The sequence below is a fragment of the Podarcis pityusensis genome (genome assembly GCF_964106645.2).
Source record: "Podarcis pityusensis genome assembly, chromosome: 16".
Lineage (NCBI taxonomy): Eukaryota > Metazoa > Chordata > Lepidosauria > Squamata > Lacertidae > Podarcis > Podarcis pityusensis.
In genome coordinates this window covers 9093774-9114281 of record NC_138041.1, presented here as the reverse complement: position 1 = coordinate 9114281, position 20508 = coordinate 9093774, and the positions used below count along the sequence as shown (strand labels likewise).

The window sequence follows — 20508 nt, the reverse complement described above, 5'->3', positions numbered from 1 at the left end:
GTGTGGCTGCACCTGCACTTTGGAACTCCCTGCCTGTTGACACCAGGCTGTATTCTTTCTGGCACCTACTAAAAACGGTTTTTTTAAAAAAAGCAAAAGCCCATCCAGACACGTAGAGCATGGAGATAGAGGCTTTCATCTGGTTTTTAGCTCATTGTTGACTTTAACTTTTAAAAATGGTTCTCAATTGTTGTTTTTCAACGTTTACAGATAATTTCATTGTACAACATTGATTGTATACCACTTTGGGTTTGTTTGTTTTTTAAAAAAAGCAACAACACACACAATCAAGTGGCATATTAATTTTATGAAATACAGTGGTACCTCGGTTTACAAACTTAATCTGTCCCTGAAGTCCATTCTTAAATCAAATCCGTTCTTAAAACGAGGCACGCTTTCCCTAATGAGGCCTCCTGCCGCCGGTGCCCTTGCACTGTTTGGCTTCCGTTCATAGACGGAGGTAAGTCTTGCAAACTGGGGCACTACTCCCAGTTTTGCAGAGTTCGTAAACCGAATAGTTCGTAAACAGGACTGTTCGTAAACTGAGGTACCACTGTAAATGAATAAAAGTCAAGTGGGTTGTTTGGTGACTGGGTTTGTTTGTGAGAAGGTGGGTTTATTCTGGGTTGAGTTTTGGCTCCCAGCAGAGGGGGTGGGGGCAAAAATAGGAGCCCTGAGCCTCAGTCAGAGGATGCAGGATTTAATTTGGGCCAAAGCTGAAACTGAAGTTAAACCCCAGAACAATTTTTGGGTGCCCCCTACTTCAGCGCTGCATGTAAAGTGTGTGGGATCAGGACTCTCCCCTCCCACCCATTAGATTTACTATAAACATTAGAGAATAAGCTGTGCTATTATAAAGACTAAGGCCTTAGAAGCAAATTATAGAGAATATTGTAGAGATTAAGACTTAAACCATATTTTAACCGCTGCCATAACTGTATTGTTTATCGTTATATTGATTGATAACTTAAACTTAATTTTATTGTGTTTCTGATTTCTTTAGTCCGGTATGTGAGTCTGGTCTGGGACCGTAATAAATTCAGTTCAAATTCAAACGTTAAGAACATCGAAAGAGTCCTGCTGGATCAGGTGTTGGGCAAAAGATTCCTGCATTTCAGGGGGTTGGACTAGATGACCCTTGTGCTCCCGTCTGACTCTACAATTCTATGATATTTCCTTGATAATGTCAGGCCAGAGGCCCGTCTACTCCAGCATCCCGTTGACCTGAGTGTGATAGTGTTCTCTCTGCTTGTCATTTTCAGTAACTGTTACTTAGCGGCAAATATTTCTGGGGTGAGCTGTCCCTGGCAATGAGTGGCGGATTCTGGAGTTAACACCTGCCTGAGTTAAAGCTCCTTTAAGATGCAAGGGAATCCTTGCCATGCATGACAGAACTCTCTCTCCCCCCCCCCCCCCTTCGCTCTTTCATTAATTAGCATTTCACTCTGGGCAATTCCAAATGGGTTTCCTCTCTGAATTGCAATGCAATCCCACCACAGCCCCAAGAGAGACTTAAAAAGGGAGTGTTTGTGGTTGGGAAAGCCAGGCAGTTGAGCTTCTGGCATGGAGTGTGGTGTGTATTTATTTATGCCACTTGTTTTTATGCAACGAGAGAGGAGGGGAAAGGTTGTTGGTGTGGGCATGAGACTACCCAATTGTCCTTGATTTGTTTGGCTTCCATTATGCTTTGGGGGCAGGTGGGTGATATTGAGTAAGATGCATTTGGTAGTCCCTCCTCCTCTGTATTATTATTAATAAATCATCATCATCATCATCATCATCATCATCACCTCCCCCCCTTAATAAGATTTTCAAAAAACAAAATACAATATAAAACCAAACTAATCTAAACAAATATGAAGTGGGGAGGGGAAAGAGTGCAGTGGTACCTTGGGTTACAGATGCTTCAGGTTACAGACTCCACTAACCCAGAAATATTACCTCGGGTTAAGAACTTTGCTTCAGGATGAGAACAGAAATTGTGCTTTGGCAGCGTGGCGGCAGCAGGAGGCCCCATTAGCTAAAGTGGTACCTCAGGTTAAGAACAGTTTCAGGTTAAGAACAGACCTCCAGAACGAATTAAGTTCTTAACCCGAGGTACCACTGTAATACAAAGTCCTTTTTCACAGGTAAATCTTAACTTGACCCACACAGAGAAAAGTGAATATATACACTACCCAAAAAAGTTATTGTAGTTAAGCAGACCTTAACCTAATATGGTATTTATCGCTGAATTTGTCCATGGAAAGTCTACGTTTGTCCACAGCTTGTTCATGTGTAGTGAGCTTGTATATACCTTTAATCTATTTGTTAAAGGGAACTGCATTTTTTATTTTCCCTGTTCATCAATACCTCTCTTTTTCCATAGTACTGTAATTCTCCTGTAAACAGTCATAGTTTCCCCCAGAGAATTCTGGGAGCTGCCTTTCGTTGCACTTGCCGAGATTCGTTAGAAAACCCCCGTTCCTCTCCCAGAACTACATTTCCCAGAGTTCTCTGTGAAGAGGGACTAATTGTTAAACAATTATGGAAACGATAGCTCTGTGATGGGGCCTATTGGGGCCTCCTGACAACTTTCTGCACCCTTAACAGCTATGGCTGCCCCCAGAGAATTCTGGGAGTTAGCGTTCATTCAGATTAGGAGAGCCCTAATTCCCAGAGTTATCTGGGATGAAGAGAAGATCTATGATTTAACCTCTCTGGGGACTATAGCTTTAGGAGAGGAACGGAGCGGGGGGTGATTTCTAAACATTTCTCGGCAGCCTTAAACTACAGCTCCCAGAATTCTTTTGGGGAAAGCCATGAGTCTTTAAAGAGGTATCATAGTGCTTTAAATGAATGTTGTAGATGTGGCCTTCCCCTCTGCTCTCTCTTCCCCTGCTGCCAACTTAGCATCAGGGAAGACTAATTAGGTACCTCTGGACTTAGGATGGGGTTGCCATGGAAACCCGGTGGCAACGCTCACATGTTGTTGGGTGGAAAGCCCGTCTCCGAGAAATAGATCCATTCTGTTGTTGTTTGGGGTAGAGGGAGGACGGATGTCAAGAGAGATCAATGGCATTTCCCCCCTCTGTGGGTTTCTGTGTGTATGTAATGGAGCCCCAGGCAGGAAGGGCCGAGTTGCTGGCTGGCGGTTGGCCCAAGGCCCCTGGCTCCCTTTAAATAGACTACAGCTGCCTTGCAGGCATGAAAACTTTCCAAGGGGGGAGCCCAGATGCGCCTCTTGGTCACGATGATGGTGGAGGGTGGGAAATAATAGTCTGCATTTCTCACACACAATCCCATTAATATACCTGCAGGAAATCTCAACTCCCCCCCCCTCCAATGGGGAATATTTCCTGCAGGTGTATTAACGTGATTATCTGTTCTGCAGGTTTTGATTAAACATTGGTTTCCTATACACACAATGGAAGATCTCCACCTTATTGGCCACTGGGCATCCTCCCTGCTCTGTGGGGACAAAGGTTGCCTAAGAGCCCACTTGAATCGAGTCCCTGCTGTCTCTGGCATTGCATCCTGTTTCTCACACTGGTGCTCCGGCCCGATGTCTCCAGGAAATGGACAAGTAGAGACTATTGAGGTGAAGAAGAAGGGGGCAGAGGCCGGAGAGAGAACTGTGAGTTGGAAAGGGTGTCTTTTCTTTCCATCTTCTTCAGTATCCTCTAGGAAACATGCCAAACTTTGGTACTTAGGACGGGGTGTGGACTGTGAGGCTGCTTGATGAATGGGACACAGCTATGGGCAGTCTTGAGGGTTCTGCAGAGAGCGGGTGGGGGGGGTAGATGGGGGGGGGGACTATGAGTGACAGCCAGGAGGCTGAAAGGGAAGGTGCGTCCAAAGTCAATAACTGAATATTGGTTTATATTTATTAGTAATTTTGTAACATTTTTATAAGCTAACTATGCAATTTTTAATACTTGTTGCTTCAGTTGTCTGTTGTTGCTTTACTCGGTACATTGCTTAGAATTACACACACACACACACACACACACACACTGCTTTTTTTCTGGGGGTACACATGCCATTAACATTTTGTGAATCTAAGTTTGGCCTCATTGAGGGGCAGTATTTCAATATGAGTAGGAAAATGAGAGTACTCCTAAACATTTTTAAAGGAAAAAAAAACAAACAGGTGTGTTTGTGTGTACATATATACATATACATACACACTTACACACACCCACACATACACATATATACATATATATGAATGTATATATATGTATATGTGGGGCAGTATAGAAATGGTGTAAATAACAATAACAATAGTTATCCAGTATAGCCCTAAGTTAAGGTCACTTATGCTTGACCCCAGTGCTTTTTTTCTTAAAAAATGTTTAGGGATATACTCATTTTGACTCAAGAAAATCACCATTTTATAGTTCAAATTGGGAGAAATAAATACAGCAAATGGACAAAAGTAGAAAAAGTCACAAAATGTTTAGGGGGGAATGCTTACCCCTGCGTTCTCCCCGCCCCCCAGAAAAAAGCACTGCTTGAACCTATCCAATCACAAAAGGGAGGTATTGGCACAGCTTGAGGGAATCCCCAGAAGAACAACAACAAAAAATAAAATAAAATAAATCCTAAACTCAGTGAGGATTCATCATACTCAATGTCCATTGAATGTTAAGCATCTGCTGGGGAGAAACTGGGGCAGGACGGAATGGAGTATCATGGAATGGGGCACGGCTGGGTGACTGGCAGACATCCTTTTACAGGATGCCCCACACTGCGACGACATTCTGCTGCCAGCCCTGCCCACCCATCTCTTCTAACCCTTGCCGTTTTCTCCCTTCCCTCCCCCCCCGCCAGCTCTTCGTGATCGACAATGGTGCCGACGACTGGCGGATCGCCATGACCTACGAACGTATCCTCTACATCAGCCTGGAGATGCTGGTGTGCGCCATTCACCCCATCCCTGGGGAGTACAAGTTTTTTTGGACGGCCCGGCTGGCCTTCTCCTACACGCCTTCGCGGGCGGAGGCGGACGTGGACATTATCCTCTCCATCCCCATGTTCCTGCGTCTCTACTTGATCGCCCGGGTCATGCTCTTGCACAGCAAACTCTTCACGGACGCTTCGTCCCGCAGCATCGGGGCCCTCAACAAGATCAACTTCAACACCCGCTTCGTCATGAAGACCCTCATGACCATCTGCCCCGGGACTGTCCTCCTGGTCTTCAGCATCTCCTTGTGGATCATTGCTGCCTGGACGGTGCGTGTGTGTGAGAGGTGAGCTCGCGAGTTGCGCACGGAGACGCAGGGGACGTGCCGTAGGGAGGTGCCTCTTGTGTGTGTCCGGCTGGGGGCTGATGGGAGTTGGGATCCAGGAATATTCGTTGAACTACAACTCCCATCACCCCTGTCTATAGGCCGTGCTGTCTGGGGCTGATAGGAGTTGGGATCCAAGAATATTCATTGAACTACAACTCCCATCACCCCTGTCTATAGGCCGTGCTGTCTGGGGCTGATAGGAGTTGGGATCCAAGAATATTCATTGAACTACAACTCCCATCATCCCTGTCTATAGGCCGTGCTGTCTGGGGCTGATAGGAGTTGGGATCCAAGAATATTCATTGAACTACAACTCCCATCATCCCTGTCTATAGGCCGTGCTGCCTGGGGCTGATAGGAGTTGGGATCCAAGAATATTCATTGAACTACAACTCCCATCATCCCTGTCTATAGGCCGTGCTGCCTGGGGCTGATAGGAGTTGGGATCCAAGAATATTCATTGAACTACAACTCCCATCACCCCTGTCTATAGGCCGTGCTGTCTGGGGCTGATAGGAGTTGGGATCCAAGAATATTCATTGAACTACAACTCCCATCACCCCTGTCTATAGGCCGTGCTGTCTGGGGCTGATAGGAGTTGGGATCCAAGAATATTCAATGAACTACAACTCCAATCACCCCTGTCTATAGGCCGTGCTGTCTGGGACTTATGGGAGTTGGGATCCAAGAATATTCATTGAACTACAACTCCCATCACCCCTGTCTATTGGCCGTGCTGTCTGGGACTTATGGGAGTTGGGACCCAGGAATATTCATTCAACTACAACTCCCATCATCTCTGTCTATTGGCCGTGCTGTCTGGGGCTGATGGGAGTCGGAGTCCAGTGAAATCTGGAGGCCCATAGGTGCGACCACTCCTGCCACAGGCATCTGGGAGCCAAGGGCCTATATTTGTGTGGGGAGGGAAGAGGTTCTTCTATGAACTGAAAAGATGGATGTTGCTGGGCTCAGGAATGAGAGCAAATCATTCCTCCACAACCTGGGCCATTCTGCACCATACAGTTCAAGCACGTTGACAGCCATTGTTTCTGACAAGGATTTTTGGGAACTGCCATTTGTTAAGGGTGCTGAGAGTTCCCTATTCCCCTCACAGAGCTGCGGTTCCTAGAGTGGTTTTAACCATCCGTCCTTCTTCCCAGGGAACTCTGGGAATTGTAGCTCGGGGGTGTGTGGGATAAGGGGCCTCCTGACTCTCCCTTGACAAACAACAGCTCCCATGGTGCTTTCGGCGAAGCCGTGATTGTTCAAAGTAGTACGGTACTGCTTTAAATGTGTAGTGCCGATGGGGGTCTTACTCGCCTGCCCTAGGCATTTGAAACTCTTATAATACCACTTTGTCGTGGCTTTTCCTGTAGAATCCTGGGAGCTGTAGTTTGCTTTTTTTTTTTTTAAATGATATTTATTAAAATTTCAAAAAATACAAGAATTACACAAAAACAAAAAATAAAAATACAAGAAAATACAAAATACAGCAAGAAGAATAAAAAAAACCCCTTATTAAGATATAACAAAGAAATGAAAAATAAAAAGAAACATACAAAATAAAAACAGTTAAAAACACATTAATTTTCCATAGCATATCTTCCTTACACTTATTTCCCCGGACCTCCTCGTACCTCCCTTTTTTGTATTCCAGTTCAGTTTGTTAGTTCAGCAAATCCTTACCATTAAGCTTTTACCCATTTATAAACCTTTTTTCATATCTCTTAAAGCATTACAGCTGGAAACCACTTAGTTTCTATCCAACATCCTTCTAAGATTCATTAATTTTACAATACTTCTGTAAATAGTCTTTAAATTTCTTCCAGTCTTCTTTCACCGACTCTTCTCCCTGGTCTCGGATTCTGCCAGTCATTTCTGCCAATTCCATGTAGTCAATCACCTTCATCTGCCACTGGGAGCTGTAGTTTGTTAAGGATGCTGCGAGTTGTCAGGAGTGCCTTGTTCCTGTTCCAGAGCTACAGTTCCCAGAGTTCTCTGGGAGGAGATTGTTAAACCACTGCGAACTGTAATTCTGTGAGGGGAATGCGCAGCTCGCCTAACAACTCTCAGTACTTTTAGGCACCCGGCACAGTACCCAGGATTCTTTGCAGGAAGCCATGACTAGTACCAGTGGTTTATTTATACGGTTCTATGTGTGCCAGCATGCAGTTCTGCCACCCAGCAACTACAAAAAGGCAACATTTGTGCACTCCTTTTGTTTCGTTGCTTTGCATAAGTTCTGCTGGGGTTTTTTTGCTACTCACAAAGTGATAAGGGCATGGAAAGGAAGAGCTGTGGTTCATGGGTAGAGCGCTTGCATGCAAAAGAACCTAAGAAGAACTAAAAGCCCATATAGTCCACTGTTCTCACAGTGGCCAAACACATGCTCGGGGGAAACATGCAAGCAGAACCCGAATGCAATAACACTTTGCGCTTCTGTGGCTTCCACCAGCTTCTTGGGCTTGCCGATTGGAAGGTCGGCATTTCGAATCCCCGGGACGAAGTGAGCTCCTGTTGCTCTGTCCCAGCTCCTGCCAACCTAGCAGTTCGAAAGCACGCCAGTGCAAGTAGATAAATAGGTACCGCTCTGGCGGGAAGGTAAACTGCATTTCCGTGTGCTCTGGTTTTCGTCACGATGTTCTGCTGCGCCAGAAGTGGTTTAGTCATGCTGGGCACATGACCCAGAAAGCTGTCTGTGGACAAACGCCGGCTCCCTCGGCCTGAAAGCGAGATGAGCGCCAGAACCCCATAGTTGCCTTTGACTGGACTTAACCATCCAGGGGTCCTTTACCTTTACCTTTTTTCCTTATTCAGAAGCACGGCTGCCTCTGACTGTGGAGGCAGAGCACAACCATTGTGGATATCATCATCATCATCATCATCATCATCATCAATTTTTATTTGTATCCCGCCCTCCCCAGCTGAGCCGTGCTCAGAGCAGCTAACATCATAAAAACAACACAATATGGATAAAAACAGACATTGTTAATTAAAATACATCTTAAAATTAATTCAGTCAAGTTAAAATCTGGGCAGGTGGCAATTACAGTGGTACCTCAGGTTACATACGCTTCAGGTTACATACGCTTCAGGTTACAGACTCCACTAACCCAGAAATATTACCTCGAGTTAAGAACTTTGCTCCAGGATGAGAACAGAAATCGTGCTCTGGTGGCACGGCGGCAGCAGGAGGCCCCATTAGCTAAAGTGGTGCTTCAGGTTAAGAACAGTTTCAGGTTAAGAACGGACCTCCAGAACGAATTAAGTACTTAACCCGAGGTACTACTGTATCAGGTTGGAATTGAGAGTGGTTAAAGCTGGTCCCATTCCCAATGCCCAGCATTCCCAGATTGGGCTGGAAAAGACTCCTGTTTGGGAAAGCTCTGGAGAGCAGCTGTCAAGTCAATGCAGGTCAAGGGTAGCCAACCTGGTGTTCTGCAGATGTTTCAGACTGCAACTCTGATTATACCTGACCCTTGTCAGTGCTGGCTGGGGGTTGACAGGAGTTGGAGTCCAATGACATTTGTGTTTATTCAGATTTAGCTCCTTTTCTCCGGCAACCATTCATGGGCCCATCAGTTCTCCAGCCAAAATTGGGTAGCATTTGTTGGCCAGACCTTCCTGTCACAAAACCTCTGCCACAGAGAGAGGTGGCATTGCCCGGCGACAGATGACTCAGGACGAACCAGCTGCCTCCGATTGGCAGGAGAGGCCTCTGGCGAGCAGAGCACGAGATAGGCGACCCCCGCCTTCAGCCGTCAGCCTGGTTCCCGTTTTGACAGGGGATCGGTTTAAAGCGGCAACTGCATTTCTGCTCTTTTCACCCGTCCCCAGAAAACCTCAGCCACCCACCCACCCAAAAAAGACCTGTTGCCACGGGCAAAAGTCAACCCGCAGTTGAAGAAGACAAAAAAAAGAAAACCTCCCAAAGATGCGAGATTGTGTGTGCCAGTCTCCCAACCGTTTGCGAGGCTGGGTGCCAAGGAAGAGTCACCACTGGTGGGCATTCCTGCAAAAATAATAATTAAGGGAAAGGACTGACTAAGCCTTGCCCCCACCCCAAACGCCCACGACCTCATTAGTGCCTGGCAAGCGATGGGAGCGGCTTAGAGGGTGGAATATACCCCTGTTGCCAGGCTCCCTAGCAGCCAGGCTCCCTGGGAAGTGGATGGAGAAGGGCGAGAAGAATGAAAGACTCAGCGAGCGGCGGATCTTTGCCAAGGTGGGGGAGGTTGGCAGGATGCCAGCGGGTGCCCTGCGGAACGCCAGATGCCAACAATTCTCTAGCTGCCAGCTTCTTTTACTCCCCCTTCGCCTTCCACACTGAGTAATCTGGTCCACCCTAATTCCACGTGTGTGCGTTTAAGAAGAAGAAGAAAAACGATTCATTCTCCACATTCTATCTATATCTATATCTATATCTATATCTATATCTATATCTATATCTATATCTATATCTCTATCTCTATCTATCTATCTTATCTATCTATCTATCTATCTATCTATCTATCTATCATCTATCTATCTATCTATATCTATCTATCTATCATCTATCATCTATCATATCTATCTATCTATCTATCATCTGTCTATCCATCTATCTATCATCTATCTATCTATCTATCATCTATCTATCATCTATCTATCTATCTACCTATCCATCTATCTATCTATCTATCATCTATCCATCCATCTATCTATCTATCTATCTATCTACAGTGGTACCTCGGGTTAAGTACTTAATTTGTTCCGGAGGTCCGTTCTTAACCTGAAACTGTTCTTAACCTGTAGCACCACTTTAGCTAATGGGGCCTCCCGCTGCCGCTGCGCTGCCGGAGCACGATTTTTGTTCTCATCCTGAAGCAAAGTTCTTAACCCGAGGTAATATTTCTGGGTTAGCAGAGTCTGTAACCTGAAGCGTATGTAACCAGAGCTACCACTCTATCTATCTATCTATCTAATCTGTACCCTGCCTTTTTTCTCCAAAGAGCTTGAGGTGGCCTACGTGGCTCTCTCCCTTCTCATTTAATCTCCATGACAACCCTTTGAGGTAGGTTAGGCTGAGAGGACACAGGGACCGTCTTAAAGTTGCGCCCAGTGAACTTTTGTGGATGAGATGAAGGTTTGAACCCTGGTCTCCCAGGTCCTAGTCAGGTTGGATAGCTCAGTTGGTTTGAGCGTGGTGCTGATAACGTCGAGGTTGCAGCTTCGATCCCCGCAGGAGACAGCTGCATATTCCTGCATTGCAGGGGGTCAGATGAGATTATCCTTAGGGTCCCTTCCAACTCTGATTCTAGTCCGATGCTGTAACCACCTCACCATGCTGGCTCCCCAGTGGATAATGTCTACCTGCCCTGTAAGAGGCAGTGGTATGCTGGGCATCGCAGGCGTGGTGTGTGTTGTGCTCAGGTCCTGCTTGCAGGCTTTCCAAGAGGCAACTGGTTGGCCACTGGGAGAACTGGATCCTGGGACTAGATTGGCCATTGGCCTGATCCAGAAGAGCTGATCTAGGTTCTTAGGAAGCCCTTTAAGGGTCAACATCAACATCAACACAACAGTCATTTTGCAGATGCAATTCATGGCCACTTGTTGTTGTTTAGTTGTTTAGTCATGTCTGACTCTTCGTGACCCCATGGACCAGAGCACGCCAGGCACTCCTGTCTTCCACTGCTTCCCGCAGTTTGGTCAAACTCATGCTGGTAGCTTCAAGAACACTGTCCAACCATCTCATCCTCTGTCGTCCCCTTCTGCTTGTGCCCTCCATCTTTCCCAACATCAGGGTCTTTTCCAGGGAGTCTTCTCTTCTCCTGAGGTGGCCAAAGTATTGGAGCCTCAGCTTCAGGATCTGTCCTTCCAGTGAGCACTCAGGGCTGATTTCCTTCAGAATGGAGAGGGGACTCTCATGGGACTCTCAAGAGTCTCCTCCAGCACCAGAATTCAAAAGCATCCATTCTTCGGCGATCAGCCTTCTTTATGGTCCAGCTTTCACTTCCATACATCACTACTGGGAAAACCATAGCTTTTACTATACGGACCTTTGTTGGCAAGGTGATGTCTCTGCTTTTGTTGTTGTTGTTAGGACGCCCATTTAGACTTCATTCCTGCTGGTGAACAAACAGCAATCTTTAATCAGTACACCTGGTAGGAAGCAGGTGCTCCACCAGTGAACTACATCCCTTCTGAGGAACATAGGGATCTGCTTTCTACTGAGTCCACCCAACTCAGTATTGTCCACACTGACTGGCAGCGCCTCTCCAGGGTTCCAGGCAGGGACACTTCCCAGCCCTACGTGACAATGCTGGGGATTTTCCTGCATGCAAGGACCGTCTGCACGCAAGGCAGATGTTGTACCACAGGCAGAGATGCAGCTGCAGGGAAAGGGTCAAGTTAAACACAGACATCCCTTTCTACCTCTGTTTCTCTGCTTGCAAGGGGTCGATCTGTTCAGTGGTAGGGGAGGGGTGGTGTTTAACTTGACCCTCATCTCTTCCTCTTTGCAAAGGGTTGTGCGGACAGCCTAGCTCTAGGAGTTTAGCATGCAGAAGCCTTGCTCTTTTTCCTTGGAAAGGAACCCCCACCCACTCAACACGCACCGAACGCAGTGCCTGGGAGCTGGGTGGAGAGAAACCGTTTGTTGGGGGCCGACAGTGAGACAGTGTGCATGTGCGTGAGAATATGCATGCGCACGCCAAGGGTCCAGATGTTTTCACCGAAAGCAGGAACAGCTCACATGAGAGCAACAACTGGCCTCCAACCAGACCCCCCCATAAAAAACTCCCAAAGGGACAGAACAGAAATTTGGCCGCTGGTGCCAAGTGCAGATATCATCTGCTCTCTGTGGACACCCAGCCTTGTTTGTTTCCTTGGTTGTCCTCCCCTCTTCCTCCCCACACCCAGCAAGAGGGAGGAGTAGGGAGGGAGGGAATTTCCTTCCATGGCTGTGGTACCCCAAATTAACAAATCTGCTAAGCGCTGCTAAACAGGGCAAGGCTGGCTCAGTTGAGGAGGCCTCTGTTCTGACTGTCACTGTCTGTTGTTTTGTGTTTTAAAAAAGGAAAATACAGTGGTACCTTGGGTTAAATATGCTTCAGGTTGCATACGCTTCAGGTTACAGACTCTGCTAACCCAGAAATAGTGCTTCAGGTTAAGAACTTTGCTTCAGGATGAGAAAAGAAATTGTGCTCTGGAGGCCCCATTAGCTAAAGTGGTGCTTCAGGTTAAGAACAGTTTCAGGTTAAGAACAGACCTCCGGAACAAATTAAGTACTTAACCTGAGGTACCACTGTAGAGAGATGGAGGGCATAGAAAACAGGTGGGGTGGTGGGGAAGGGGTTAAGATAACCGCCACTCGAATTGGGGGGGGGGGAGAAAGGGTTATGTTAACCACCACCCAGAGAGGTGTGTATGAGGGATGGGGTGAAGTTAACCACCCCTTGAATGGGTGTATGTGAGGGAAGGGGTTCAGTTAACCACCACTCGAAGGACAGGTGAAGGAGGAGGCAGAGGGTTTAGTTAGCCACCTCCCCTTCCTGCCTGCGGTTTTTCCTCTACTAAAAATACCCTTCCGCTGTGCTATGGCATTATTCAGCAGATACGGAGCTGGGAACCGGCACCCCATGTTTGGAATAAATGTGCAGTTAGAGAGATGCACAAACACACTCTCTCACTTTCTCTCTCGCACACACATGGAGCCTTGGTGTTCACAAACAGCCTTGTACAGGAGTTGCATGGGGAAGAATCGTGAGGAATGGGGGGGGGCAGATAGCACACACATGGGGTGCAGGCGGGACTCCCTGGCAACCGGGGAAGAGAGCCAGGAATAACCACCTGCCTTGCAGAGTAGCTCTAATTTAGAAAATGGGGAATGAGCAGGGATGCGGCGGGGACGAAAAGGCATGTGTTGATCGGTTTTTAAAAACCCGTTTTGCTCAAGGGATCTCTCTTTTGAGTTGCTGCAGGAGACTGGCACTGGCCGGCACTCTGGCACCACATTTCCTTATGCGCCCCCCCCCAGGCATGCACGCCCCACCCCCGGTCATTGCCCCACCCACCCACTCATTCATGGCTTAGCAGCAGAGCTTGCCCTGCAGGAGATCCCAGCTTCAATCCCCAATGGCCTCTCCAGGTCGGGCTAGGAAACCCTGCTTGCAACCCCGGGGAGCTGCTGCCGGTCAGTGCGGACCATGTTGAGCTGGATGGACCAGTCCTCCGACACAGTGTAGTGCACGACTGTAGCTCAGCGGTAGAGCGTCGGTTGATTGCAAGTCCAAGATATCTAAGTAGGGCTGGGAATGCCCTTCGTCTGAAACTTTGGAGAGCTACTGCTGGTCAGTGTAGACAGTATGGAGCTAGATGGACTCAGTATAAAGCAGCTTCCGATTCTCTTTAAAATCAGGTATTGGTGCAAAAACATGAGGACTGGTATCTTTGTAGGAAGGGGCTTGTGAATAGGGTGTACTGGGGGGAAAGTAGCTTGGATCCTGGCCAACTTTCTGGTTGCCCCTCATTTTTAAAGGGTAGAAAGGCAGTGGGTGCTGCAACAAAATGTTTCAGCAGGAAATGTTCCTGCCCAGGGTGCCAGCCACTTATCGCTGCCATTTTATCCTCTTCTCTTTCCCCTATGAATCCATCAGTCTTCTGTGCCTGCTGAACATGCTCAGTCCTCATTGGTTTGCTTTTTTGGAGGGGGGGTTCCCCTCCTTGTAGAATTCCTTCCAATTTCATTTTTGTACTGTTGCAAAATTTGGGGTTTCCCTCAAACCGCTGCGGTTTCTCTTGCACCTAGTGCTGTTTTGGCTACATGAGGATACAGCTGGCGGAATGAATTTGCTTATTAATATATAGCAGTGGGGGTGGGGGGACGTTTTCCAAAGCCCAAGAGCTGCATTCCACCCCCCCCTTTTTAAAAATGCATTTTCCATTTTTCTATTTACAAATCATACTTTACTGTCAAATATTCTTTCCATATAGCCTTCCAAGGCATTCGGAATACATCCACTATTGCTGCATATCCATATATTAATTCACCCTACTTTTTCCCTTCCAGTCCTTCTTTGTATTTGTTGTTCAGATGATTACCCCTATTTGTAGTTTTGATTTAGCATCAACTCCCCAAAAGTTTCCCCATTAGCCCTTCATTTGTTTTCCATCCTGATTCCTTATTTTGGCTGTTGTGCTTGTGAGTTTGGCATCTTCTGTCAATTCATACAGCCATTGTTCTTTTGTTGATGTTTGTTTTCCTTTCCAACTTTTAGCATGCACTATTCCAGCCGCCGCTGTTGCATAAAGAAATAAATTGAGTACCCTCGAGGGGAGCTCATCACCAATTATCGCTAATAGAAAGGTTTCTGGTTTCTTTGGAAATGCATTTTAATTTTTTTTTTTTAAAAAAAGCTCACCATAGACCATCTCTTAGTATTTGGCGGCATAGTATTTGCCACCACCTATGTATAATAATAATTATACCCCGCCCTTCCCTGTTAAAAAACTGGGCTCAGGGTGGCTAACAACAAATTTAAAACAATTATAAAAGCAGCATTAAATACAGGATAAAAACATGAATAACAATAAAATTCAAAATTCAAAAATCAATTTAGGGGAAATAAGCATTAGATATGTATGAAAGATCCCTCAATCTCTTCACATTTCCAACACAGTTTGGACCCTCTCTTGTACATTTCAAGCAGTTGACTGGGTGTCAGATACCAACTATAGAGCCTTTTTTGTATGCTTTCCTTTATCAAATAGCAGGCGGAACAGTTTATGGTTTTGTTCCAGGGCTTTTCCCAGGCTATGATTTCGATGTTATACCCCAGGCATAGGCAAACTCTGGTCCTCCAGATGTTTGGGACTACAATTCCCATCATCCCTGACCACTGGCCCTGTTAGCTAGGGTTGATGGGAATTGTAGTCCGAAAACATCTGGAGGGCCGAGTTTGCCTATGCCTGTTATACTTGATACCTATAGCCCAGTGTATCATTGCGCCGGAGGCCTGCATTCCCATCTGGGCAACATTCTGGGGGCCACATGCCACTGACGGTCAGGACCGGGGCAGAAATGGGCAGTTCAATGAATATAAATAAAACAATAATAGATTGTAGGCAGGGCCAGCCACAACAGTTTTATAATCTCCACATCCACCTTTGAAGTTATATCTGTGATCTATTTCTCAGCTTGGTTTCAGTGACGTGCTGGCAGACATCCTTGAGACTTCTCTTTGCATTTGCGAGCGCCTCTTGAGGATGTGCAGAGTGCACAGCTGAGCAGCCACACCGGACCGCCTTGTGGCTGTGCTTGGTTTAGGGTGGACGGCTAGCGGTCCTGCAAACTGCATTTCCAAGCACACTTGAAACCATCAACGCCTCCCCTCTGGAAAATGAATGGTTTCCTTGTAGGATCAGAATATTTGGGGAGAGGGTGGTTGTATCCTGCGCGAGCCCTCCTCCGAGTTAGACCCATTGAAATGAACAAGCAAACTGAGGCCCTTGTGTCTACTTGTGAGCAGGATTATGCCCCCCCCCCGCCTCTTTCAGATGGGGAGGCAAGCAATCCTTCCTTCTCTACTTCTACAGAGGCTGTGGGTTGATTTGAGATGGATAAAGGGAGTTTATTTGACTCATGGGCGCCACCTGCTGAGTCCTAGTTTCTTTCCTCCGCAGCGCAGAATATTTCCTTGTCCAGGTTTTCATTGAATTGCTGAGCTAAGAACATCAGAAGCTGCCCTGTTGGAGGCCCTGTTTTAATCAGCCCTTGGTTCAGAACCATGAGGACTAGAATCTTACTATCATATTTAAGGAAAGAGACACACAGTTACCTCAAGCTAAACATGAGTGGCACCTCCCAGGAGCGGCACCCCACGACGCCAGTGACAACCCTTTTCTCGAAGGAAAACCCTGAAAAACTAAAGATTCCCACTGCTGCTAAAAAATGCTAAAAGGTGGAGGCCTATGCCGTGGTACCTTGGGTTAAGAACTTAATTCGTTCCGGAGGTCTGTTCTTAACCTGAAACTGTTCTTAACCTGAAGCACCACTTTGGCTAATGGGGCCTCCCGCTGCTGCTGCGCCGCGGCTGCACGATTTCTGAGGTACTATTTCTGGGTTAGCGGAGTCTGTAACCTGAAGCGTATGTAACCTGAAGCGTATGTAACCCAAGGTACCACTGTATGATATATGGGGTGAGAACCCAGGTGACACCAGCCACAGTCTGGCCGCCATGGTCTAGACTAGGTCGGATCCTGCTCGCACCAGGCCTGATCCCCTTGGTCGAAACAACAAATATCAGCAACGTTAAGATCACAGGCCATGCTCCAGTAGAAGCTACCCTCAAACTAGGAGAGGAAATACAAACCACCCCATCATGGTCCTTCAAGCACCTCATACTGAGCACAGACCACACAACAAGGGAGAGTCTCTTGACAGCATAACCACCCACCTTCTCCTCTGGGATGCAACGAAAGCAGTTTCCAGGCGAGCTCGTTTATAAAAAAAGGAAAGGGACACTGCATGGTGTCTCCCTTGCATGCAGAAGGCCCTGGGTTCAAATCCAAATAACATTTCCAGATAGGGTTGGACAGCCTTGCAAAGCCCTGTCTAGTCCAGCATCCTCTTCTCGCAGTGGCTATCTGGATTCCTGCAGGAAGCCAAAAGGCAGTGCGTAAAGGGAAGAGCCTTTCTCTCACTGTTATTCCTGTTGTTGTTGTTTAGTCGTTTAGTTTTGTCCCACTCTTCGTGACCCCCTGGACCAGAGCACACCAGGCACTCCTGTCTTCCACTGCCTCCCGCAGTTTGGTCAAATTCATGCTGGTAGCTTTGAGAACACTGTCCAACCTTCTCATCCTCTCTCGTCCCCTTCTCCTTGTGCCCTCCATCTTTCCCAACATCAGGGTCTTTTCCAGGGAGTCTTCTCTTCTCATGAGGTGCCAAAGTATTGGAGCCTCAGCTTCAGGACCTGTCCTTCCAGTGAGCACTCAGGGCTGATTTCCTTCAGAATGGAGAGGTTTGATCTTCTTGCAGTCCATGGGACTCTCAAGAGTCTCCTCCAGCACCAGAATTCAAAAGCATCCATTCTTCGGCAATCAGCCTTCTTTATGGTCCAGCTCTCACCTCCATACATCACTACTGGGAAAACCATAGCTTTAACTATACGGACCTTTGTTGGCAAGGTGATGTCTCTACTTTTTAAGATGCTGTCTAGGTTTGCCATTGCTTTTCTCCCAAGAAGCAGGCATCTTTTAATTTCGTGGCTGCTCTCACCATCTGCAGTGATCTGTTATTCCTAGGAATATAATTAAAGGCTTGCTGGACCAGGCCAGTGGTCCATCTGTTCCGGCATCTTCTCACAGTGTCCAGCCAAATGTATCTTGGGGAGCCTGCAATGGGAACCTGAGAGCAAAGGCAGCTCTCCCTGCTTGCGATTCCCAGGGATGGATAATTCAGAGGCACCTGCCTCCGACAGGGGAGGCAGGACACGACTCTCGTTCCTCACCCCTTTTTGCGTGAGCCTTGTCATAAATCATCTCTGACCTTTCAGTTCCCTTCCCTATTTAGCTCCGACCTTTAACATGGGACCTCGTTTTCTTGACAAGTTTGTCCCTGTGTGCACAGTTGATCGGCAGCTAACGTTTTATTTGCAGGAGGGATCACTTTGAAGTCAGTTGATGGGCAAATTTTCCCTCCCTCCCTGTAGGATAGCTGGCAAATCCCCATTGCCAAACCAGCCACCCCTTAACTGCCAGAGACCTGTGCATAGAGGTCTTCAGCATAAAGCAAATGTTCCGCAACAAAGATGTTCAACGCAGCTCTGTGGGGTGGGAGTTTCACAATTTAGTGCAGTTGACATGAGTCACCTTAAGCTGGGGCAAGAGTCCTGACCTCCTAGTCAAAGGCTTTAGCCTTATTCATCATGATGCAGAGCTCTGTGTAACTTCAAACCTTGTGTATTCTAAGAGTTCTGTGTAACATGGAAGATGATTTTTTTAATAAAAAAAAACAACTACCCCCACCCTTCAACCTGGACAAAGTCCTAGACTTAATCTAAAAACACTGAGAGATTTTCAAGTGTTCTTTAATCCTTCAAATTCCCTGGGTTGAGCCTTAGCTTAGTAAATGGGGGCCTGAGCTTTTTGGTTGAATTGGCCCTGCCCAAACTTCCTACACTTTCTGCAAAATAGAATTCAGGGAAGGCAAGTGTTTCAGGTGAACATCGGATGGGCCTGTTTGTCTCTGTGTACGTACATCATATTTCACTTTTATGCTCCCATACTTCATGAGCCTCTTCACATCCAGGAGATGTTGGGAATTAGATTTCCTCCCCCCCTTCTCCTTCTTTGGGAAGAAGAAAAAAATTGCATGCCAAAACCCCCATAATTCTGAGAGTGATGGTTTGAGAAACTTGGATCCCTCAGAAACCAAGCCAAAATAACCCCATCTGGCTTTTGCCTGTTTAACGATCTGGTAGAGAGGCTGCGAAAGAGGAGGGAGACGTACTTTGGGATCCCGTTGCTGACAGCTGGGCCCTCTGTCCTCCCCCAAAAGCAAGACGAATCCCATCTTTAAGATGAGAATGTCCAGCGTTGTCAACTGGCCGGCAACTTGATTTTATGTTGCTGTTGTCCGGCCGTGGCACCAGGGTATTGATAGGGGTGGGCCCGGCTTCAGCTGGGGAGGGCGGGATATAAATAAATTATTATTATTATTATTATTATTATTATTATTATTATTTATTAACCCTGTCTTTTCCTGCCTGGTTCAAGTGCTTCTGGGTAGGTAATGTGTGTGTGTGTGTGTGTGTGTGTGTGTGTGTGTTGAATTAGAGCGGGGAGGAGGGGGACTTCAGGCATTTGGGCTGAATGTGGCCCTCCAGACCTTTCTGTCTGGCCCTTGGAATTCTCTCCAGAGACCACCTCCTCAATATTTTCTTCCTTGGTTGCCAAAATATGCCTTTCTAGCCAATAACTTTCCTGTTTGCAATTTTAACCTGTTGGTTCTCTAATCCTGCCTTCCAGAACATCAGAGTACAAGTCTACTGTTTCTCCTGCATGCATTGTAACAGGATGCAAAGGATTCTTGGCAGTGCTTTTTTTTTTTTTTAAAGTTTAGGGGTACTCTCATTTTGACTCAAGAAAATCACCATTTTATTTTTCAAATCGGGAAAAATGAATACAGTAAATGGACAAAAGTAGAAAAAGTCACAAAATTTTTAGGGGTATGTGTACCACTACGCCCCTCATCCCCCCGAAAAAAAGAAATGTTTGGCATCTTCCAATGGAATAAGAGTGAACAGGGTTGCAGCGTTAGTGTTTTTGCCAGGGGTGTGGAAACTCTGGCCCTCCAAACCCCTTTTCTTGGCGCTGGGGGCTCCCCCAGGCCACACCCACTCCCTGGCCTTCCTCTGCCCTCTCCTGGAGTGTTTTTGCCAGGCTGGTATTTGTCCTTGAACTCTGATCACGGCCAGATGAGGGATAGAGAGGGGGCGCAAAAGCATCTATAGAAATGAGCCTATGGTCCTGATTGGTTTGCAAGGAGATCAGGCAATGTTGTATCAAATAAAGGGATAGCTCAGTCGATAAAGCACGAGACTCTTAATCTCAGGGTTGTGGGTTCGAGCTTCCTGTTGGGCGAAATATTCCTGCATTGCAGGGGGTTGGACTAGATGACCCTTGTGGTCCCCTCCAACTCTACAATCCTATGACTTTTTGCCCTTTCACTGCATCTCCTCCCCTCCATGACTTTCCTTATTGTAATTTGTCCAATTTCTTTTTTGGGGTGGGGGGTGGGGGTGGAGAGCAGGTTTGCTGTGCAAGACTTTCCCCATTGACTATAATTGCTCACCCTGCCTTTTCCAGTCCATGATTGGAACCCACCCTCCAAAAAAAGGAATAGCTTGGTTGAGGATGCAAGGACATAAGAAGGACATGGATCAGGCCAATGCCCATTCAGTTCAGCATCCTATCCTCACAGTGGCCAACTAGATGCCTGCAGGAAACCTTCAGAGCAGGACCCCCCAAGCACAAGAGCCCTTTCCCAACTCGGCCGTTTCCAGCAGCTGATAATTCGGGGGGGGGGGGGAATTGGCTGCTTCTGACTGTGAAGGCAGAGCGTAACCACAGTGGTTTCTTGTTTAGTTGTTTAGTCGTGTCCGACTCTTCGTGACCCCATGGACCAGAGCATGCCAGACACTCCTGTCTTCCACTGCCTCCCACAGTTTGGTCAAACTCATGCTGGTAGCTT

The 20508-nt window shown here is 46.9% G+C and overlaps 1 protein-coding gene across 1 annotated transcript in view; it reads left to right on the top strand.

The window, feature by feature from the left end:
- Positions 1–20508, top strand: part of KCNN3 (potassium calcium-activated channel subfamily N member 3) — a 97110-nt gene that overhangs the window by 34405 nt on the left and 42197 nt on the right. The window contains exon 3 of the mRNA XM_080984617.1: positions 4816–5234. Coding sequence (XP_080840743.1) covers positions 4816–5234 — 419 coding nt within the window. The remainder of the gene's footprint in view (positions 1–4815; positions 5235–20508) is intronic.